Source organism: Anopheles nili, chromosome 3 (genome assembly GCF_943737925.1).
Source record: "Anopheles nili chromosome 3, idAnoNiliSN_F5_01, whole genome shotgun sequence".
Taxonomy (NCBI): domain Eukaryota; kingdom Metazoa; phylum Arthropoda; class Insecta; order Diptera; family Culicidae; genus Anopheles; species Anopheles nili.
In genome coordinates, this window is record NC_071292.1 from 28,539,657 (window position 1) to 28,563,986 (window position 24,330).

The 24,330-nt window shown below is 47.3% G+C and overlaps 1 protein-coding gene across 1 annotated transcript in view; it reads right to left on the reverse strand.

Moving 5' to 3' along the window:
- LOC128725981 (uncharacterized) overlaps positions 1–24,330 on the reverse strand; it is a 62,614-nt gene that overhangs the window by 9,635 nt on the left and 28,649 nt on the right. The window contains exons 4-9 of the mRNA XM_053819756.1: positions 22,397–22,569; positions 17,825–18,076; positions 13,697–13,792; positions 7,126–7,819; positions 2,090–2,238; positions 31–1,809 (exon numbers count right to left, since the gene is read on the reverse strand). Coding sequence (XP_053675731.1) covers positions 31–1,809; positions 2,090–2,238; positions 7,126–7,819; positions 13,697–13,792; positions 17,825–18,076; positions 22,397–22,569 — 3,143 coding nt within the window. The remainder of the gene's footprint in view (positions 1–30; positions 1,810–2,089; positions 2,239–7,125; positions 7,820–13,696; positions 13,793–17,824; positions 18,077–22,396; positions 22,570–24,330) is intronic.

A 24,330-nucleotide genomic window follows, 5' to 3' on the forward strand; every position in this document is an offset into this window, starting at 1 on the left:
GCTAACGAGAAAAACACCACTTTCACTCACCTCGTGGTCATGATCGTTGCCTGCGATTCGTTCCAATTTCCGTCAGAAGTATCACGCGTCACGTCATTAGCAAGCGAATCCGATGACTGGAACGGCGATTGCAAAGCTACAGCAGCCGCAAGGCAGCGATCCTCCTTTAGTGGCGATGGTGGCGCCGATAGATGGCGCGCTGATCCTCCCACGCTGGTGGAAGGACCTCTACCCTGTCCTCTAGCTCTACCGGACGCCCTTCGATCAGGCTCAGGATCTTCCTCTGGTAGCAATTGACGTGGCCTTCCAGTCTCCCGATCCTGCTGGTGTTCATCCTCACGCTCACAGCTCGTCTGTTGATCAAGACTCACCGATCGCTTCCGGAAGCACTCCTTCCGACGATCGACTGCCGGTGATGGCGCCGGTTCATCGTCCGGTACGGAACTTTCGCTCGCGTCGTGATGATCCGGTTTAGGTAGCTCCTGGACCAGATGTTCAGAGCCTCCTTCATCACTCGCACTCTGCCCACTCGAACTGGCTTCGTCCTCGTCCGCTGCTCGATGCATCAGTTCACCCTCAGATTGAGCTTTCTGCAGCTTTTTGCGCTTAACCGCACCTGGTGATGGTACCGGCGATACGCGTGGTTTAAAATCGATGAAGATCTCACGCTCCTCAGGCAACCCATCCCGATCAAGCTCAGGCTCACTCTCAGACTCACACGTCGAGCAGCTACCCTCCGAGGACGATTTCGTATCGTCCTGCATGTCCAACTGTTGGATCGTGGGTGGCGTAACTGGGCATGATGGTGGTGCCGTGTGTGAAACGTAGTGTTGCGTAGGCAAAACCGGTGGTTGGGGTTTCACCAGTGGCTGGAAGGGTTGCGACTTTGCAGCCTGCATGATAGGCTGCACCTTCTGCACCTGTTGGTGAGGCACCGAGTTGCGTTTCGCCAGTGCGTGAGTATCGGGCGTCACGAACGCGTACGACGCTCGTCGCTGTTGTTGCTGCTGTTGTTGCTGTTGCTGCTGTTGATGAAGTCCTTGCACTAGCGGTAAACCGCCAGAGTGCTGTTGGTGCTTTTCAGGTGGCAATACGATGGCGTGAGCTGACATACGCCTGCCAAGAGTGGCCGTCGAAGGTGCCGACGGGCTGTCGAAAGAACGAACATCGCGATTAACGCTACCATTCGATAGGATGAGTTGCTCGGGTGCTGGCAACACCGGATGTGACTGATCTCGATCTCGATACACCAGCTCGTGGTGATGATGACCATGACCGTGATCCCTCCGTGGTAGCGTGTGCGTATGGAACTCTTCCGGCTTGTGATGAATGCAAGCGCGCCTCGGCAAACTATGCGTCTCGAACGGGACGTACCCATTCTCGTAGCCGTGCGTGTATTGCGGTTGCACTTGCATCGGTGACACCTGTGACGGATGATGATGATGCACCTGTTCGAGATCCTGCTTGCGTAGGAACTGAAACGTCGGTTCAGTGGCATGACTCGCTCGACGTGGCAACACGATCGCATCATACGCATCGTACGGATAAGACGCGGTTTCGTAAGACGTGCGTGAACCATCCGTGGACCTGTACGAGGTTGCACTATCCTGCGAGTGATTGCGCGAGTGCGTTTGGCGCGTTCCGTCCGAGTGGCTTAGCTGTGAGGGTGTGCGCGATGGCGGCAGTTCGAAATGGGACGACGGTACGTGTGCGTTGGCGGGTGGTGATATGATGGTGAAGGGCGATTTCGGTGGCTCTTCTGATTGCGTGCGGTGTAGCAGCTCGTGATCGAAGCCCACGCCTGACCCACTGCGATCGATGGGTGGGTGTGCGACGATGATGATGATGATGAACGGCAAAGCGAACGCGCAAAGCGTGAAAACCCACACCGGCAATGTGCGGAAATGAGAACGAAGAAGGTAAGCGCATGGAACGAGAACGAGATGGTGAGCTGATGGTGTCGATGATTTGGATGGGATTTTTCGCAAAATTCCCGAATTTTCCCTCTTCGATAGCTTGGCGAATGCTGGGCGATTGTGACAGCTTTCAACTCGTGGGGAAATTATGAGCATTGCACGGCGATACTTACGTTCCAGTTTCGGGTGGTTGAAGGCTCGCAGGATCGATTCCGTTCTCCTGTATCCGGTCACCAGCTTCGGAAAGGCTTTTGGTCAGCTTGCGACCACCTCCACCGTTGAGGCCGCCATTCGTTTGGGCGCCTTGAGACACCATTTTTACCTAGCGAATAAAACGGCGAAAGGATTGTTTTACAAGGCAAACTAGTCAAAGTTAATTTATAAGCTATAAAAGACACTATAGAGCTTATATTCTCATTTTTTCATTCGTTATTACTATCTCAAATCCTTATTATCTTACACACAATTGTTATCCACGCCAAAAGTAAACGTCTGGATTTCATGCACTATAAACAATGATTCTACCAAAGTTTCAGCTTCCCCTTGAACGCATTTGGGTATGAGGATGCAACGTCCTCGATGGGATGTTCTTGCTTCTGAACAGCGGAGTTATAACACAATACCTTGGTGATGCGAGTGTTTTTTTCTGAAGCTCTTTTTATTGTGCTTCCTTTACCACTGCATCAATAAACATTTCTAAGCGTTTTTGTCTATTGTACCGTCTTGAATTGGACGGTCTCTCCATGATGATGATATTCTAGATATTAGAAATTAGAGCAGTAAATTACAAGGCGACGCGGAAGCATTTACGAAATTCCAATTACAACCCCTCGGAAAAGCAAGTGAAATATAAACTAATACCACCCCATGTTTGATCGCAGCCATAGCAGTTGGTTTTTGCATCTCCAAAGCAAAGCGCAAGGCTCCGCACCCACTGGGAGATGGTTGAGATACTAGCGGTTCCGGTTCGTTTATGTCTCCTCACCACATTTATTATCATCTTTACTCATCCGCATCACCATCATCCGCGGGGTACGAGCCGTAAACGCACGTCGTAAAAGGCCTCACGGAACTAAGTCTTTCGCAGGGATGAAGAGAAAAAAAAACACCGTGCGCTTGCTCACGCCACAGGATGTGCCAGATTTGTGCGCAGTAAATCGGATCGAAATTTATGGAGATTTTATGCTCCACACGCCCATTCCGTGCAAGCTGACCCGCATGGTAAAGAACGGCCCCAGGGTTTCGTTTTTTTTTTCTCCCACTGGAAGCTGCTTTCCGTCGAAGCAATCGATATTCGTGCGGCAACCAAACGAAGCAGTGTCCCTGTTCAAGGACGAACGTGCGTGAGATTAAGACTGTCGCCAGCTGGCACGTTAGCCCGGCGAGTGCTCCCCGGGACTGACCCAGATACTGAGGCCGCGGCCTCGCAAAAGTTCGTGAGGTCGTCGACAGGGCATAATATTTCGGAGCGAATGAGCTTCTTGTTGCTGGGTGTGAAAGCGAAAGTAACGCTGAGCTTGAAGCCGTGCGGAATTGTTCTCGATCCCGACCCGCTTGAGTTGGGTGCGTAATGAGATGGATGTAATGGGTTCCCCTTCCTGGATTGTTCGACCAATGCGTCTCGGTGGAAGTCTTCCGAAAGCATAAGGCCTTTTCGCGTTTCAAAAGGCAAGCGATCTTTAGCAACAAAAAAGTGATTTCCTTCATCGGTCGTTGTCTTCTATAATTAAAATTTCACGGCATACGGCCCACACCAGCAGTAACTGTCAAGGCGCTACTCCAGCCAGCAATTTGAAAAATGAAATGGTTGAATGGAAAAGCTTGTGCCTGGCAGGGGGTGGGCACATTAAGCTCGAAACTTTTCGCTTCATTCACTTTTGAGATAAAAACCAAAACAAACAAAAAAAAACAGAAACAAACTCGCCCACGATATATTTGTCCAACGTATTATGCAGTTACGGGTGAACAAATCGGTTTGGGGCAGAGCGTTGTTTCACCCAACCGGGAAAGGCACTCTGGCTTAAATTAACGCCGCCACATTTTATTCGCATCCGTACCGGAGTGTTTCCGAGCCCACGACGTCGAGCTTTAATGAAAATTTCCTTTCGCAGGATCTAAGAAAATACTCCCACAGCCGAGTCCGGCTGCTAGAAGGATGTGCTTTTTTTTTTGTTTACGAAGTTTGCAGCATAATTAGAAGCAAGTTTATCCATTTATCCTTGAGATGCAGACCGACCGAGCGTGCGTTTTTTTTTTTGTGGTGGTACTCTCACCTTTAGTTCTTCTACAGCCCCGGCACGAATGGAAGATGAGTCGGTCGGGCACTCAAACCGCGAGCAGGATGCGCGGAGGCGGAGAACGGAAACGAAGCGAAATGGAAAGCAAAGGAAAAAGCAACCCTGTCCCGGGCTGAAGATCCGGGCGAAGAACAGAAACTCCCGGCTGAAGGATTCGTGGTATTGCCGGTTTGCTCGGCAACCTAATTTCGGTAAGCTGATGAGGTAATTGAGGTTGAGTTTGAATTTTGTTTGCAAGAATTTGATTTCGAGTTTTTGCTCTGTGCATGACGGGGAAGATTTTGTGTGGGCGCGGATAAAAAACAACCGAGCAAATTAGTAGCAATGATGCCCTGGAGGACGTGCTTTCAAATGAGCTTTCTGCCATATATCATACGAGGGTGGTGAACGAAAAGCAGATGCTATTAGAGAATTAAATAAGCGAATGTTAAATAGCTATAAATGGCACCGGGACTGTACTTTGATTGGAAGCTGTTGATTGTTGATTTTGATTTGTTTCTTTTTGGTATATATTTTTTTAAATGGTATATTGTAAACAGATAGCATTTGAATAAAGTGTTTTGCGCATTGAACAAACAAGCTCAAAACACGAAAGAATGCTAATATAATTTTTAAAATGCACATCCCACACTACCACATCAAAGTTTTACAGCTCAGCTCAGCTGGCCATCGTGGGATATAAAAACGAACTTTTTTACAGCTTTAATTGATTCCGCGCTATCAAATCGCGTCCACTCGGAAATTGCAATGTGTGAAGTAAAGACTTGGGAAATAAAAATTCCTCCCTCGCTTTTGCAAATAGTTGTTTCAGATTCTCTTTTTTCCGTCATTTGCGCTCAGCGCGGAATATTTTCCACTGCGACCGGGAAAAAGAACTAGAACAGATCGAACGTTGGTCGAAGCGGATTGTTTTTCAGTCTTTTGTTACCATGCTCCAGTTGTTTGGCGAAGCTTGATTTCGGAAACAAAAACGTGTGCACTATCTTTTTTCGTGCACCTGAACCTGAACGACGAGCGTTGCATTCACTCGACAATACTACTGGGTCCAGCATTCGGAGTAATAAATTTTTGTGAGGTTTTTAACAATCCTCTGGGATAGTTTTTTTTCCCCCAATGCACATGCATTTAATCTATGCATTCAAGCAAAGTATAGACGGGTTTTTCAATCCATTGCATGCTGGAATCGCTGCTGATAGAAGTGATTAAATTTATACAGCTGCCATGAACAACCAGCCATCGATTCAACCGGTGCTGCTGCGATTCGAGGAAATAAACATAAATGGGATTATATCCGGATATTGGTCAGCTCGATCGTCTGCTAGGAAGCGGGGGAAAAATTTTAATCCGTTGTTTTATCACCCATTTAGCAGCGATAAATCGAAGAGTTTATGCGCTAATGGGCTTACATCGTGAGATGGATCATCGTACGTTAGACGTTTTGTTACTGATGTCCGCAAAATTGAAAGCTAAACGCGACTAAAGTGCTTAACAACATTTTGCGCATAAGCAAATGGTATGAAATGGTATGGTTACTCTAGCTCAATTTGCATGAGTTTGTGGTCGCTCATTATCCACAGTAAACCCACCTAAACGCCACTTTTCCGGTGAAACCGATTACTGCCTTTTTTCCGGGATCACACCCAACCGATGATACGATCGCTATGGTTTCGCGCGCTTCATCCCTCATAATCATTATCATTCCCATCCCATCGGCAACACGTCGTTAAGCCAGCACAGGTCTCGATGTCAATGATCAACTTTCTGCTCGTTAGGATTATCACCCACCCATCGCGGGTACACCGCATCCGAACAATGCACGTACAAATCGTCAACTGAGTGGGAGCAGAACTTTGAGGAGAAACGATTGGCGTCATTCGGAACCTGATTCGTTGGCGGTAATGGACGTACGGTGTAGTTGTATCGATTCGTTCCAACGATACTCCACGTTGCTAAGAAAACGTGGGGATTAATGCCAAGAAACACAGTCTCGCAAGGTTTCTCGAAGCTGACCACTGGAGCGAGGCGTTTGGAATTCAGGCTCATAGTTAGTCGCTGAGATTCCCCAAATTTCCCTGTTTTGCACACAGTCGGACCTTTGCTCGGTCGGCGTTGCAGGATAAATAATTCGACGCGCTAAAGAGCACTTAAGTTTTCCAGCATAATTGTTATTGTGTCTGCTGAAGTGCCGTCCTACTTTTCGGTCCCGCCGAGAGAGAGAGAGAGAGATTTTTCTCGAATGGGACAAAGTACGAAAGAGAAATTACCGAACGGTGAAAGTGGGCCAGAAAGTGGCACAAGTAATTTTATGCCATTTTGCGATACGTGGTAGAGACCGGGCCGTTGCAGCGTGTACCGAAACCGTGCTGGCTTGAAGTGGTGCTTTCGATGGGATAGTTGAAGAGTGTTTTATATTTTTGTTTGCTGCACAGCTACCGGCACCAGCCGGCAACCCACTCGACTTGTCGTCCTGTTGGTGACCGAGTGTGAACGAATGTGCTTGAAACCACGTTCGCATTTAACTTTTTACCAGCGCGGTATTAATCGTTGTGCATTGCCCCTTATATTTTAAGGCTTTTTAAACTGTTCCATTTGCCACAAACACTCATATCCAGTGTGATAAGCATTGGTTTGTTTTGGCTGTGAAAATAAATATTTAGAACCAGTGCTTCTCAAACGTAACATCGAATCAAACTTCATGAATGTGTATGAACACCATTTAGCTGAAGGATGATAATATTTTTGAGAAATTTAAACGTGCCATCAGTGGCGTTTATATAAACTCATAAAACATAATCTTATGCTATTTTTGGTAAGAAAAAACTTGATTTGATAAGACCTTTCTCACCAACAAATGATCGGGATTTCATGATTCGCTTTCCTTATCGTCCTCGTAAAAATGCTCTTCTACTCACCCGATGAATCGTCCTTGGACTGAGCGATAGGTTGTGAGGCGCCGTCGCTTTCTTCGCCAAATATACCTCAGTCTGGGTTGCTTGCGTTTTCATCGCACTTCTTTTGACCTTCTCGAGCATAACCATGTCCTGCTGGTGTTGGAGCTGTTGCTGTTGTGCCGCCGCAAGCTGGGCTGCCTGGTGTTGCTGGTGTTGTTGCTGTTGGTGCTGTTGCTGTTGATGTTGATGGTGTTGATGTTGAAGGTGTGCTTGATGAGCGAGCAGAGCCGCCTGCTGGTGTTGCTGATGCAAGTGTTGCAGATGCTGCTGGTGCAGGTGTTGATGCATGTGCGGTGCTGGTTGCTGTTGAATCAGCACATGCTGGTGTTGTGGTTGAGGTTGTGCCTGCTGCGTCACAGGTTGCTGTACCTGTTGAGGTGGGTTGTGGCTCGGGTTTTGTGACACGGACAATGGTTGCTTCTGGAGCGCTTGCGGCATCAAAGGTTGCTGAGCGGTGGGTTGCGTGAGAATCGAATGCAAAGGTGCGCCCACATACGGAGTCGTCGTGTGGTGGGCCAGCGTGATGGTGGGTTTCTTTCCGCCTATCAGTCTTTCCTGGCTGCGGGCCGCTGCCAGCCGTGACAGGGGTCGGCTGCCCATCGCCTCGTCGAATGAGGTGAGCGTGTAGGACCGCGCGAAGCTGACATGCTTCGTTCTGGTGGAAGAAAGTAATGAAGTCGGTTAAACTGCCGAGCCAGAGTTCGGTCGAGTGGATTTTGAAGTGAATTCGAAAGCATGGAGAAGAAAGCGCAAAGCACGAATGTCAGAAGTGCTCGAGCTAGTTTACGTCCCTTACGTTGTGCTGGTTGAGAGAAGCAAAACGATCCTCGTTCGAATGGGGATCGAAGACACTTGCCACGCGAAAGAATTGGGGTCCCATCTCCGTTACCTGGGCTGGATAATTGGAATTTGACAGAGCTGAAAATTAAATTCCACCCCACAGGGAAACGGCCAACAACAAAACACCCAACGTTTTCACGCACGCATACATACACACACACACACAACCAACACCTAAACATTGCTCCAAGGTACGTGGAAGGAAGTACGATGCAAATGCACAAATCCTGACCGGACCGGATGAGGAAAAATGTCAACTGAAATGAACCGAAGCAAACAATCCATTTGCACAACACAAACAGCTTAGCGCTCATGAAACTTGACGTGGCGGTTCTTATGGGGTTGCCTGGTTTTACTAAAAAAAAGAAAACAAAAAGAAACACCCCATTAAAACGAAAATTTGTGTCACGCTATTTGCAGACATCTTTTTGCCACGATTACTGCTGCCAGCTGGGTCGTCGCGGGAATTCGCTGGTCAAAACCGGGCGAAATGTTTTTATTCAATTTCGGTGTGACGCTTGAAGCCTTGCCCCTACCGGCGCTAACTGTGTTCTATTCTATTCGTCGTGTTCGCACGCGGACATCTTTATGGTTGGGAGATTTTTATCGCGTCCAGGATGTCCGTCGTCACCGTGAATGAAAGGAGCGTATAGTTTTTTTTTCTTCTTCTGCTATCAGCAGAGTATATTTTTGTTACTTCCTGAGCTTCGTTTTATTATTTTTTTTTGGTTGGTGCGGAAGGATATTTTTAACGATGTTCTTTGAAAATAAAATGCTGGCTGGGCATCACGCTTTAACCTGTTGCCAGGCAGTTAGCGTGTGATTGTTGGGATTATTTTCGTTAGTCGGAACACGTGCCCGTTCGGGTGGACTTCCCTCTGGTGCGTGGTTCCCGGCGGGATATTCAATGCCTCAGTACTTTTACGATTTTTTCAATCACTCCAGCACAACACGAAGAAGCCCCAGTTAAGGCCGAAAATAGCACGCCGCCGCTGCTCTAAAGCTCATTTGTATTGGCACAGTCAATCTGCTCATAAATTTCACAGACGAATGAGCTTTCGGAGAAATGCTGGCTCGAAAAATAACGATACTTTTTTCGCGCGAATCCTGTACGAATTCGTGCTAAACGAACGGCAACCTTGAAGAAGCAGCCACGTTTCCCTGTTGCTGGGTGGGAGGCTCGTACGAAATGGTAGCGTCGCTAAGTCGCGCTCAAGTCAACAGATCAATAAATAATTTCACGGCCTTCGACCGTTCAGCGGTCGGTGGAGGCGTTCTGGGAGGTTTTCTCCTCCGCTGACGAATGATGGATTTTTTTCCACAGCGATGATGGCACGGTTCGTTTGGTGTCCGACGATTTTCTACTAGCTAAGTGATATCTAAAACTTGACCTCTGGGAATGATGGAAGTAATTAAATAGCCAATTCCATTCCCGCGTTTCCGCTCTTTCTTCGAGGAAATATTCGATTAATTTTTAATAATTGCAATTTAAAATTATGAAATTCTTGTGAAGCCGGATTTGAATTGAAAACAGTGAAACAAGCGACAGGAAATTGAAAAACTTACATTTTCAATTAGAAAATAATTAGATATAACTTGTCGATGCTTTTATGTTTATTGATTTAGAATGTAGAACCCGAATTTTCTATATTATTTGTTACGATTTAATGCAATGAATACCATAAAACATCATGCTTCTTGGCATAAAACAGTTCATTCACAACAAGTACCAAGACGAAATACGCACATCGATGTTTTTCTAAAGGTTTCGAATGGATTCTCAAACAGTAGGAAACTGAGATTTTTTCTATTACACACCGAGCAGAATGCTTATGTGTACTTTTTAGCATTGCCTTTGAGTACGAAAAGAAAACTTTGATTTTATATCTAGAAAAACGCTACGTAATAAACTATTTGTCGAATAACTTTGAGAATTGTGTAAATAAAACAATCTGTTTGAAACTTGATCAGATCTCGTTGAAATTTTAATAGGTTTTTGATGCGAGCTGATTTCTAAGAACAAGTTTAGAGTATAAAAGAAAAATCTGTTATAAATATCTCCTTGAAGTCATAAATGTAAATGATCGTATCAAAAAAAAACTTTCGGATAGATAATAATTTCTTCACATCAAATACGCTTAATTTCGTTTAAGTTAAGCAAAAAGAAAAAAAACAGTTAAATCAATTCTCTGGAATGGAAAGTGTTGGCTTGTAACGTTGAGTAATTCATGCTTGAGTTCTTTTAGAATCTGCTCCCAATCTGCCAATAATCCAGTCATAAACATGACAGCATGAGCAGCAAAAATAAAGAGCGACAAAAACCTGTCAGTATGGTGCGAAAAACCTGCAAGCTAACGCTTCGAGAATCGTGCATTTTTACCGCTACTCAACGGGTTACGGAAAGCACCCCCAGTGGGGCGAAATTGTCTGTAAAACAATAACCGTTCCCTCGGAAAGTTATTAAACTATAAATACCCGCCGCTCGGTATGCAGCAAATAAAGCACCCCGACTTGATCCTCTCCACAACCACTCGCCGTAGGAACCAAGCTTATTTTGGTGATCATGACGACGACGATGATAATGATGATGATGATGATGGTGGCAGTGCAACAGCACACGAAAAAAAAGAAACGGCAGCCACTCTATCTCGGCGATGCCACGCTCCCATCAAGGTTCATTCCGCCGGCATCCGTCCGACCGACGGGTGAAATCAATGCACAGAATTTTAGCATTTTCCGGCCACCAGAGCCAAACGACGGCACGAGAGTAGTTGATGGCGGTAGTTGTTTTTATTGCATGACGCTCCATCGCAGCAAAGATGGTGTTGGTGGTTGGTGGTGGTGTGATTTTTGTTTTCCTTCGCTAAGCAGCTACGCGAACCACCTGACAGCAGGATGAGAGGTTCTCGAATTTCCAACGTGAACGTGAAGCTATCGTAGCCATTGTTCCAGGCAAGTGCTTTCCAAACAAAAGACATGCTCTCCGTATCGCAGCGCTTCGCGGGCGTTCGTTGGAGCGTAGAGCAGCTCATTGTGCGGGCACATTCCTCGGCACCGACAGCTGTTGTGTCTGGCGCCCCGAAAAAAACAAAGCCACACCGCGAAATTGATGCAGCTGTTGCGGTTTTTGGGGAAAAATCGCTCGTAAACGCTCGTCGAATTGTGGCGCCCGCCAATGTGGTGAATGCCACGGGCATCCAGTCGCGGTCTTAAAGATAGACAGTTCAAGAGTCATTTTTGTCGGTCTGTCGTGCTTATCTAACGGATTTGACTCGAGTGACGGCCAAAGAAGCTAAAAACAAATTCTGTGCCAGATGCATGGAAGCTATGGAGAGATTGGTAAGAAACAGCTTATGCAAGATTGTCTAAGAAAACGTGCATTTCATATGTCACTCCAGCTGAAGTTTTGCTCGGATAGTTTAAAGGCAGCGCAAAAATTGGGACAGAACCACTACTTGTTGAACGAGCGCCAGCAATCATCGCTGTTCGCATGTTTGCCAATGCCAAATGGGATTGTATTTTCCTAATCCTTCGCCCAAAGGCAAAGTTTGACATGGAGCGGTGAAATCCAGAGCGCTGGGCGAGAGATGGTTGAAAAATTACCACCAGCATCAGATTGGACAACGGATTTCTTTCCACGTCGCACCTTATGGCGTCTTTCTGGTTTCTTTTGATCATTTCCCTTGCCGGGAAGCGAGCGACCATCAAACGAGTGGCAACGCAGCCGCTCGCCGTACTGGCGTCTTCGAGAAAAGGTGCTGGCTAAAAATGGAAATCCCTAACCGCAATCTCTTACAAAAAGGCACATCAAGAATTTATGAAAACCTTTCTCGCTTTCAGTGGTTCACTCCTCGCTCGAAGGAAAAGCACGCATTTCGGGCAAGAAATTGCATCTCATCCGTCGAGCAGCTCGCGATGTTGGAGAAGGAAAATTTCAACTTCGATTTCTCACTATCGCTATCTCTTTTGCTCCCTCTTTCTTCAAACAGAATGCCTGATGGTTTTGTATTCCTCTGCTTGCAAGCTCGAAAGTAGCTCCACATCACGAGCAGAGGCAAAAGATGATGGTCAGGAAGACAAGTTTGCTTCGGCAAGTTTAAATTGCGAAATGAAAGAAACATTTGTTTTCAAACCCAAAAGTGGTTCGCAGCGAAGTGCAAAAGATTTTTATTGCACTTCTGATTTCATCCCTCCGTGAGGAGGGCTTCTTATTGGCATGAGAACCAAAAGCTGTACGTGCATTTGTACGTGCTTTATGGCATTCGTGCAAAGAAGGTTTCAACATACAAAATCTCTCAGCTGAATGATAAAACATATAACTTTAAATATATCTAAGGCCTATGTAAATCAGTGTTTTCATGTGAATGTTTAGCGCTTTAACGCGAATGTTAAGTGCTTAAATTGGTTATCTGAAAATGTGAATGGAATGGAAGCTGAACGTATCAATTTCCGGGCAGATCTCTTCATCGTGCTAATCCATTGAATTGCAGATATTGAAAGCGAGCATTTCACAGGATCATTTGCTCTGCCACTTCCATTGCATTGAGTCGCGTTAGCTGCGAGCATTTCGATATATTCGTTAATACTAATTAATGATCGAATTTCATCGTTCATCATCGGCGGCCGGGACCAAATCGATACGGCTAACTGGATTACGAAACTTGGTCTCTCGCATTGCCTAGCAACGGACTGCTGCAATATACCATCTTCCACAAAGCGCCCGAGCTCCGGAGACACCGAAACGGTGCTGCTCTGCCGAACCGATCAATCCAAAGTCATTGATTGAATTAACATTTAGATGAAACGTGGCCACCAACCGGCGGCAATAAAACCCCTCATTAGCCGGATTATGTCGGATACCGGCGCACGGGACTCTGCTCTACCTACCTTCTACCTCGGTTCAATAAAACCGTACAAAATGGCTTCTAATCAATATCATTCGAACCGATGCATCGCTTGCTCGCACCAGCGAGCTAGCAGGCGATTGGAAAAATAATTGATTCCAGCATCTCGGACATGGTCTAGGGACATCCTAGCGAACATCCTGGCGAAGAAAATACAACGACGATCTGCACCCAAGTGGGAGAGAGCCTCGCTGACCTCGCTGGCACATGTTGCAATTTTTGCCCTCGTTCCGGATTTCCGGCCAATCTACGCTGTGTGCACCATCACAGTAGGCCGGGAAAGCTCTCGGGATGTTGGCTGCTTCCGGGCACCAGGCACTGGTGGACGAGTGTCTCCGGAGCCTGCAGAAGACAGCTTGTTGAGTTTCCCGACAATTTAACCTCGAGGGAATGGGCGCATCGCCGCCGATGTGCTTTATCGAGTATCAATGGTTGTCCGGAGTGTGCGAAGCCATAATTGCTGTTGCGTAATGAAGTGTTTGCGTAATTGTGCAATGCTGCGGTATGGTCACAACGTTTAAGCTGCTGCTTGTTGGGTGGAGAGTGAATCTTTAATGCTTTAATAGATGCAGCATGTCGGTTGATTTTGCTGATCTTTGCTGACCTGGCTCTTTACCAGGCTATTCGATACCCGTTTAAATCTCATCAATATTTGCAACATAAAATATTTTTTCCATGAAACAACCGATGATATATGCAATGAACGCTTCCCAGAAGCAAATGAAAAAGAATACAGACAATACGAACAGGGATATTCATTGGTAGTCGTGATTGCATTGCCAACAAACCTGGGTGGTCCGCCCGGGATGCCATCGATAAGGCCTACGGATGGTGGTGGTGGCGGTGGTGGTAGCAGATCGTTATGCGCTGGACATCGATAAAGGCTGTGCATGTGCCCGGCAGGACCAGGAACGGATGGCGCAATGTTGTTTTTTTTGTTTGTGCGCATCACGAAGGCGTTGCATAATCGAATGCACACAGCGAAGCAGCAGGCAGTGGTGTTGTAAGCGAATCAATACATCGATTGAATCGAATTTGTGTATTTTGCGTGATTGATTTTTTTTTCGCACACAATTGAAAGGGAAAGAAAAACGAAAAGGGAAACGAGATACAAAGATTGAACACTAGAAAAACGGCCAAGGAACAGAGCGCTGACGCATCTGCATATACTTTGTAGGTCAAATGTTTGGAAAGGAGAACATTATGGCTCATCCAATAAGGAAAAAATACACCCCGGTTTTACTGTCACCAGGAAACAGTTTTTAACACACATATGAAACACGCAACATGAAAAAACAGACTATAAAATATTTACATTGAAATGGTGTGTTTAAAGGGAAACTGAAATCAATTTACAGTTAAGATGGATTTTTTACAATGTGATGTTTCAAACGTGGTTGATTCGAAGAATGGTTTAACCGATGATGAAAACCAAACAAAGTAAGATGACTCTATGACACTCTACACGAATTAATCAACGTGATAAGCTTGTTATACATATTTACATTTCAAATATTAACTTTTGATTACGATTAACAAAACACTACAATTTTATGCGTACGAAGTAACTAAAGCAATCGAATGTAAATAACTTCACTATGATTGGTGAAACCTGTGCAAAGAATGGCAGCGAGCGCCATTGCATAACTTTCTATTCGTCCTCAAAGCCAGCTACAGCAACGATCCTACTGAATCAACTGAATTGACCGATTTTAGTCCCATAGAAGAAATCCATCCGGCTCACTGTTGACTAAATCATCGTTTAATTAAACCAAAACATCAAACAACACCGTCACACTGTTCGAACCAAGCTTGGTGTTCCTGTAGTCCATCCTGTGGTCCTTGAATAAATAATTCGATTTTCGATCGCTTCAGCAACCCCCTGGTCGAGATTTTGCCAGATTCTGCGATTTTCAATGTGTTCATTCCGACACTACGTTGACAATTCGATGCGTAAAATCACCGTTCAACGGTGTTCGTTCAGAGGCACGAGCTGGTTGCCCATCAACCTGCCAACCCAGCTGGATCGATTCAACGCAACGCATCACGGTCATGTCCACACGTCCGGCCTTGGCTATGGTTAGTTTGATGACATGTGGAATTCAGCTTCCTCGACCGGAAAGCAAAACCCACACCCCGCCAGCAATTCCAGCGAACTCCGGCTCCGGCTGGCTTTGGTCGAGTGACAGGTTAGTATTATCTTTCAATTAGAGGTAAAACGTTCCCGAGTTTCCATCCACTGCAAGCAGGTGTATTTCCAACCACCCATCGCGGGAAGCCTTTGAGAACCAATCGGCTGTGGCCAATTTTCCCTCATTGGCAGGAATCGATCGTTGTCTTGGGAATTGTTGAATGATTGAGCTTAAATTTCACCCGGGGTACTCTTCAGCTATTCAGCTCAATTTAAACCATTATTTAGTTGTATGACTACGGTTGAATAATGATGGGTAAACAGTAATAATTCTACGTAATAATTACCGTATGTGTAACACATTTACTGTTTCTAAGATATACCATACATAGTTATTTAAATTGATATGTAAACTTGTAAGTATATCAGAGAATCAGTTTCTTCAAACAAATTTTACGTCAGTGCCATAAATGGGTGTGGTTAAAAATTCAATTCAGTAGTGCTTTAAGTTAAGCTTCTTAAAATCTTATTTAGTAAAACATGCATTTTTTACTTGCTTTTGTAGCTTAACTTCTTTTTCTTTGTTTTTGAACCAGCTTCTTGATAACAATTAGCAGGAGCACATGAAAGAATCCTTTCCAAATTATGTCTAATGATTGAAACGCAAATGTAAACATCTCCAATGTACTCCTATCTTGGCTGTACGATCCTTTCTATATAAACAGTAATACGTTCCCAGCAAGATTACGTCGTTAGAACAATCCAGGACAATGAATAGCTGCCGCTTTTCAGGACCTGATCAACGAGCTATGGGCGAAAGGCATATTGGGTTTCCCTTCAACTAATCAATCGCCTAATGTTCCCATTAACGTAAATAATGGCTATCAAATGGATCTCAACGTTCGGCACCAAGACGTTGCATCCACACGAAGCCTATACGCTTTGATGCATTCATTTACTTAATTGGCTCGTTTTTCACACCCTCGGCTCACTTTGCACTCGCTTCGGAGGCTGCTGTGCCCGCACTCAGCACTATAGAGTGAAGAGACGTTTTCGTGGAACGAGTTCATTTAGATGATGTCGATTCGAGAACGCGCTGTCGTCGTGTATCGAACGCTCTTGGAGTGGCGTTCGCTGGTAGCGTTTAGAACGAAACGAGAATGGAACACTATATTTCTTTAAAGTGCCATCGTCTGGAAGAAATTGTCCCAGTTTCATCTCATCGCATCCTTGACTGAACAACCATCGCATCCTAGCGACGTACCAGCCAGATAATACCGGGCACGAGTCTGCGCCAAGTTTATCCTTGACTCACCCTTAAACTGCCGCCTTGGAACTAGTGACCTCCGAGTGGGGCCCATTTTCATTCCACGCGCAAAATACAGTTACCGAGCACGGAAAAGAGCTGGTTGGATCGTACACACGAACAAAAAAAGCGAATTGTAACATTTGCGACAGCACCAGCCGAGTCCTGGCTGAAAGAAAGCACCCCGTCGGGAGCTGACAAAACGGTTTCAGGAAGTAAAAACAGGCACCCTGAGTGTAGTTACGGTAAGCTGTTGAAGCTGTTGCATAAAAGGTCCTCCGCTTCAAGGGCTTTCTCCATTGACAACGCACGGAGAAGACGAGCCTTTAGCCGGGCGGCGAGCTTTCTTGGGCACATAAAAATATTCGAAGCAGGCACAATGCAGCGACACAGTGCTATATCCCGTACCGAACATGCTTTTTTAAGCAATAAGAAAAGAAAAACACACACATATCCAGGATGCAACACATATCTAGAAACACCGCACACCGCTGGCAGGCGTGGGTTTGGGGATGGAAAAATAAATTCTTGTAAGCCACCAGGCGCCTCCATTGAAGCACAACACAACGCCAATTCTGCACGCCAAGCTTCATGTACCACACGAATCGGACAAATGGAGCTCGAGATCAGGCCCCGTCGCTCAAAACCAGCAACCCCACGGACAAACTCGAACTCCAGCCCGAATGCACCCACCAAAGCACTTGGCCTTCGGTGGAGGGTAAAAAAAAGCCATCCCCATACCCTGGGCGAGAGGAATACAATTGTTCACTTCTAGCCAGGACACTGGAAGCGCAAATAAAGGACCCCATAGACGTTGTCCCGGCACACGGAGTAATAAACAGGCTCCGGGCATTCGGGGGAAGAATTATGCCGGGAGATTATTTGTTTGTTCCACTATAATAGCATCCCGTCGGGAGATTCGTCGCCATAATGTCCGCCCATAATGCGTTATTTGCACCGAGCTGGTGGAGTTGGGTGGAGTGAGTAGGGCGGGCTGGGTCACACCATCGGGCTACAATGAATTCTTGCAGAAACTAATAAACGAACGGATCGGTAATGGGAATTTGTACACGGACACACCTCGGAAGCAACAGCGCTTTCCGAGCATACGGGAATGGGGAGGCAAGATGCGGTTCTAAATAACATCCAAACACACAGGCACACACACACACGCACAGAAAGGCGAGAGGATGGGCCACAACCACAGATAAGGCGCACAATACGCCAGGAACGCCAGGGAAAAACACACACACAGGCACAATCACAAATAAACACACAGCAAGACGAAAGGTCATGGCGAATAAAATTTGTTATCTTGCGCAACTTCAGCACGGGATGGGGAGGAAAAACGAGAAAATTATGATTGTTTGGTGTTGTTTGTCTTGGGGTGGTGCGTGGGAGGCTGGACTGGCCTCGTCCATGAACGTTACGGGCGTTACAGCTGATGCACAACTCGCGCGCGCGCGCGTGCCAACCTACCTTGGACCCTCTATCCGAACGGCTTCGTCCTCGGCCGGCAGCCAGGATCCGCCGTAGCGCTTGGTGTCGCCGGCGGGCAAGGTTGCGCTGCTTCCGATAATTAATCCCGCCCCGGCGTGGCCTCCGGTGGCGCCGGACGCGACGCCGCTGTTCGATAAAAAAGAGGTCGGCTTGCGGCGGAAGTACGAGCTCTCCATGTCGTCATCGTACTGCTGCAGGATGGATTTCGCTATCGGGCCGGAATTGATGTACCTGCAGGACAAAAAGAGAAGCCGGTGAACGAATGAGAGAGCGAAAATGAGCTAGAGAATTAAACATGAAAGGGGCAACAGGGCGGGTAATCGGCGGGATTCCGAGAGCCGGAGATGCTATCACGTAGCAGCAGTTGAAACTTTGCCAACTAGTGTCAGTTTCGGTACGGTTTAATTTGCTTTCGCCGGGACTGGCACCAATCGAGGGAATGAAATAACGCTCATTTACTGTAGTGCGCGACGTTTTTCGGGCTTTGACAGATAAGGTAAAATGGCGTAGCCTACTGCGACGGGGATTTGTTGAAGGAATTTAAAATCTGCTCTACATTCAACGCAAGTTGAAACATTTGCAAACCAACAATGTAGGCGACGGTTGCCAAGCGACAAACAAAAGGTTCGAAATGATGGCAAAGAAAATACTCGCTTCTTGTTTATTGCTCGAGAATGAATTTGAAAATAAAATTCAAATTCACCACATTCAGCAGCATATTTAATCTCATCAACCTTGGTCCGATTACACGATGGTCCCACCCCGAATGCTGCTCAAAATTCTTTCCGAATTAGGTCGAGCACGCTGTGGCGATGAAATAAATTCGCATAACGAACAAGACCCACCCAGCGATTGGAACAGCTTCCATCTAAGAAGCTTGAAAGCTAAAGAAGAAAAAAAGCTACCCTGAGCTGACTTAAATTAAAATTTTACACCTCTCAACTCGCGGCCCACCGAAGACACTCCGCTGTCGAACGGTAATTTGTGTGCTGCATAATAATCATACCGGTGCGGGTCTTTAGTGGCCAGAATCTTGATTTTCGGGACCCAAAACCGTCGGTGTTGTGGAAGAAGGACGCCCGTTGTTGCGTTGTCTCTCATCGCGCGAACACGCTATCGACGAATCCAACCAGCCCTCGATTGTAAGTTGTAGCCGAATTCCATTAGCGTTTCGGCACCAGCTTGTCCGAGGATCGATCCACCTTTGCCACCGGTGATGGGGTGGCCAAGGAGGTTGGAAGGGTGAGCGAAAAGAAAAAAAAAGAAAAGAAAAGATCCACTCCATCACGCCACCCTACACAGTTCGGCACGTTTCGGCGCTCTCCAACATGATGGCCATGAATATGGGATTGGAGAAATTGCCATCTGCTGGTCCCTTTTTTTCTGATTCGTCGCCGCGTCGACTCATCCACGGAACCCGTGGTGCCCTTCAACCCGGCCGGCCAGGACATTCAGGTCAACCTTTGATCGTGCCCCACAACGAGGACGTTCCATGCGAATGCAAAACCGTCGTCATGGCGTGGTGGGCGGCCCGGAACGACCCGGCTCGAGCCTTTCAGCCAGCGAGCGCGCGATGGAAAGATGTGTCGCTTTCTTTTATTCATTTTTCGCTCAGGTCGAATTATCATAAAAAAGATATTTTATGCATGTACAACCGGGTCGGGCTTTTGTACCTGCACCCGACAAAAGCACGACGGAACGATGCATGGGCGCACGGAGCTTTCCCAAACGTCAGGGCCCCTGCCACCGGGCGCAGGAAGGATTAGAGTTTTCACTGAATTTCCATCATTTCACCCGCACGCGTCGCGATCCTTGCGATTTCCATCCTTCCAGGACCCACAACCAGAAGGGAGGTGGTGTGAACTCATACTTCCGTGACAAATATTTCATCGCTCAAATGGAAGATGGGTCGGGATCGGGATGGGTGTAAAAAAAAAACAACCCCCCGAAAGCCCTCACGGCGGCGGAGGTGTGACAGAAAAGGCGTTTTGAATTGAATTAGCCCGGCTGAGATGAGATTACCGGCGTTGCGGAAGCTCCACAGAAATGACGGATAAAAGAACCGCTGTTTGTGTGTTCCCGTCTCGCTTCCACGCTGTTTACAGCACCTTGTCGCTGGGTTGGGATGAGGTTTATTTAGAAACTTTTTTTTCTTCTTCTTCCCCCGCGCATATATAACTTACTAAAAGCAGGAAGGGTCCAACGTGCGCGCGGTGGCAGTGGATTACCGTATCCAGCGCTAATAATGCCTTTGTTTGAGATTGTTTTCCTGCGTTCCTGCGAAGTGAGCCTGAATGGGAAAGAAAGCGATTCACACTTCCTTGCCGGTTCTCCCAAACACACACACACACACACATCTCGATATTTTCATGAAGAGCTTTTGACGGATTTCCATCGACCCTGGGTGAAAATAAATGGCTCGTTGTAATAAATGGGATACAATTTGGCGTAGATTTCCTTACACAACCGACTGAGAACTTCGAAAGGAAGAATAAACGTTTTTTCTCTGTTACACCTCTTTTAGGAAACAAAAGAAAATTACGTGCTTGAACGAAAACAAAATCATTGTTTATTGCTGCTTTAATTGAGCGCATTTCTTCTACTATTGTATTTTTTGGTGTAATCATTAATCAATCGAATTAATATTAGTCAATTATATACGGAAATTAGGCAATAGAAATTGTGATTCTAGAACTCATCTGTAGTATGCATTCTAATGGGAATATTTTCCAGTGAGTTTGCGTGCTTTTTACATTGGCTGTATGTTTAATATGGTTAAACAATCCATCATTTGGTAGGAAAGTAACGACCCTTTCACAAAACATTCCACCACATCTGTGGAAAGTTGTGAGTCAAATTTTTCAACGGAAAAAAAAATCCAAACCAATCAACGAGCTTGATTCACTCGAGCTTCCAGCTATGAATAATGCACGGCCTCAAATATTCCCACACAAAAACCAACCATCCCATCACAACCCAGCGACCGATCGATGCGTTGCACTGAAAATCGATTGCATCCCAAAATCCCTTTAGTCAATGCACCATCGCAAACATAATTTAATGCCTTTCGTTACCAGACCGTTTGCACGAACCCTGGTCGCCTCGATGGAACTATTGGCACACAAAACCTCGCCACTGCGCTATCGTCGCGTCCATCCAGCGTGACCCAATTCCAGCGCCACCGCAATGGTGCAAAAAACCCCCAGCCCAGCCCGGACCATGGCGCGGATAACGTTCGCACCACATGTGAGAAGTGAAAACATTTTACTGCAGCATTCACGAACCGGTGTCCTTTGGGGAGGTTTTGTTTCGAACAGACACCCGGACCTGGTTCTGTTTGGCCAAAACGTTGGCCAACCATGGGTGGCCGGTGAAGCTCGTTCGCACACGTCCATCGACGAGCTGCGAGCCCGGCATGGCAACGAGCCCAACCACGACGGCTTATACCTAGATAAATTGGTGCCACCCAGGGTTCTGGTGACTGGTGGGAAAATGGAGTGAACTTGGCATTACAGAAACCCACAGTGTCCAACTCCTGCGGGACAACACACTGCTTACTGACAATCGGACGTCAGTGGCGACGGATTTGCCGGTCCGCAGAAGGTGCGATCTCTTATCGATGTGCCTCCAGCAAGCGATGGACCTGTTTTTCCGACCTTCCATCCCAAAACCGGACAGTTACTTTATGCTCTGTCCCGGTCCGTCCATCGATAGCTTCGGAATGCGCTCCGACTCAACGACCAGTGGACGTGGTACATCGTCGATGCGCTTGCGAGCCACACATTCCAGCTGATGTTATCACCCGAATAATGGTGGCGTTTGCAGAGACTTGGCGTAGGTTCTGCCCCGGGGGCAGATTTAGTGGCTAATGCACACGGTGGCCCTAGGCGACCGATCGCCCTTGGACGTGCTGAATGGTGGTGGAATTTATGATTTCACCAGCTCCGTACCTATTGAACTTCAATTTATCTTCGTTGGCTTTCGTCCAACCGGGCGGACGTTGGTGTGCGAACGATGCTGACGGAAAAGGACGATGCCGAGAAAGCTTGTGAAAGTTTTCCTTTCTAAGTGCACTTTGCTCGCACTTCTTGCCTTTCGCGCGGGAAAGCCAGCCTCGTGGAGCCGGCTATTAATAGCATCTTCTTGTCCTGCCGGTGGTGGTTGGCCATGTAACGGGTGAGCTCACCACCACGGGCTGCGAAATGAGTGTGCATAATTCAAGCGGTAATGAATAAAAATTACCCGCCAGCGCAAACGGGGTACGGCCGTTTCGCATCGCCATTTTCGTTCGGTTGTGTTGAGCGTTTTCTTCACTCCGCATCGTAAAGAAGGACGTGGCGGCATCGTGGACGCTTTCGTAATGAAGAGTTATATTGATCTGGCTGGCAAGCGGCTCCGGAGCTGGGATTTCGCGCTCACCATTCACGCCTGCCCAAGGATGAAAGGGCACGGACAAATGAAAATCAACTTTATCAGCGCACTTTAGATGTGCCCTGCTGTGCTTTCGTCCTGTGAAACATATGTTGTGTTTTTAGAGCGAAGCGTACTTACCTTGGGTACCGCTGCATCGGTGCATAGTCAGCGAGGTTCTCGTCAGAGGGCGCTCGTCGTCCGACACAAACACCGAGGAACGATTGGGGCGCATTGCGTCCGGACCAGCAACCGAAAAAGCGCTCCCGCCGGGGTTGCTCTATCGAGTCGAGCTGTCGATCCGTCAGGCAGTACTGTGAAAGACGAGCAACGCGATGGAGAAGACGTTAGTACACGAGCAAACGCCAGTGGCGCGCGATGGACAAAAGGAACACGAATTAACACAATTACATTTAGATAAATTTGCTCAGCACCCCGACCGTGCGGTAACAAACACGCTTGCCCCGACGAGCGGCAAGCTTCCTGCGTAAGGACACGCGCACCCTTGGCTCGGCTTGAGTGTTGGCTCTCGGATGGTGTTGCCACCGACGGGATGTCAGGACAAGGCCATTCGGACAACCGAAGAGGGTTTTGGAACATCGGAACGTGCCAACTGAACGTCACAACTGTTGACATTTTCCATTTCACCCCGGGGCCACCCTTGATTTGTTTGCCCGCGGTTAAAGGTGCCCGAAAGGGAAACGAGCATGTGCCGTCGCTCCGAGTGCCGCGTGGAGTGAGAATGAAATTCAATCAACGCCAGGCAAACGTCAGGCGTTGGCTTTGCTTTCTGTGCGGGGAAAATTCGATCCACCGCGAAAACGAAACCAACGAAACGTCCGCCAAGGATCACATTTCGCGCTCGCACTCACCGTGTGGACGGAGGACTGGAGGACGATTTTCTAGGAAATTGAATCGGCATTTCAAATCGGTGCACAAATTCCGGAATTCGGGGTTTCGCTTTCACCACATCTCGCAGCTTTCCCGGCGGTAGAAACGCCAAGACGTGCGGGAATAATAATACTCCCGGCCATTAGTAACTGCGCCATATTTTCGCGCTATACATGCGTGCGTTTGGTTGGGTGGAGATTCCGGAACCCACGCGAGCCATAAACAACTTTTTCCAACATCGTTACATATCTACATAACACATACGCTTACGTATTGATTTCCACCGATTGGGTGCCTCGATGCCGATGCTTGGCAATGGCAAAATGAAGCAAAGCAAAAAAGAACACAAATATCGACATAAAACCGATTGAATTTCGGCCAATATTTCAGCGTTCACAAAACCCGCCCCATCGGGGCCGCGTATTCATCTCTGAAACACGTGTCACAAAATGACACGCGGACGCGCGCTTGAGTGCTTTTCGATCCGCCGTTAATTGCGTGCATATTTTATGACAAACGCTACGGTGCGTAAAACCCAGTCCCAGCCGCTCTCGAGCGTAAGGCGTATGAATTAGTAATTGCGTGATTCCCGGGTTTTGATCCGGGTCCCGATCCGTGGACGTGTGTCTCCGCTTGTTCTGGCGGCTCTAAGGAATGTGCGTATCGCTCGGCATGAATCCTAAACAAGGATTCGCAGCTCGAGCCGCGCTTTACAGAAGCGTGAAGTGGGACGAAAAGTTTCGCTATCAAATTGTTGTGTCAAACCAAACCGCGAGCGAGTCTACGTTGAACCCGACGCGTGATATTGCTCCCGGTGGGAAATATTCGCGCGCGGCGCGCGTTCGTTCCATCTCGTCCGATCCTGCACAGCTCATCAATCAAGAAACACGCTCCGATTAAGGATCGACGGAAACCCCGTTTGGTTCGCTGGCTGGCCACATGGACTAGGAACGTCGGGATGCGCCCAATCACTCACGCCGTGTAGCACCGGTTTGTTCCGGTAATCTGCGGGAATCTTCAAACAATCAAACCATTACGATTGGGTGTGCCTTCTTCCGAGTAGGCCACCGTCTTCGAGCTCCGGTGGCTCGTTACGCCAGCGATGATTAATGGCCGCGTGACGCCCGATAGCGGCCCAAAGCCGGAAGCTATTAATTTCCCTGGAGAAAACGGGGCCATCGTGA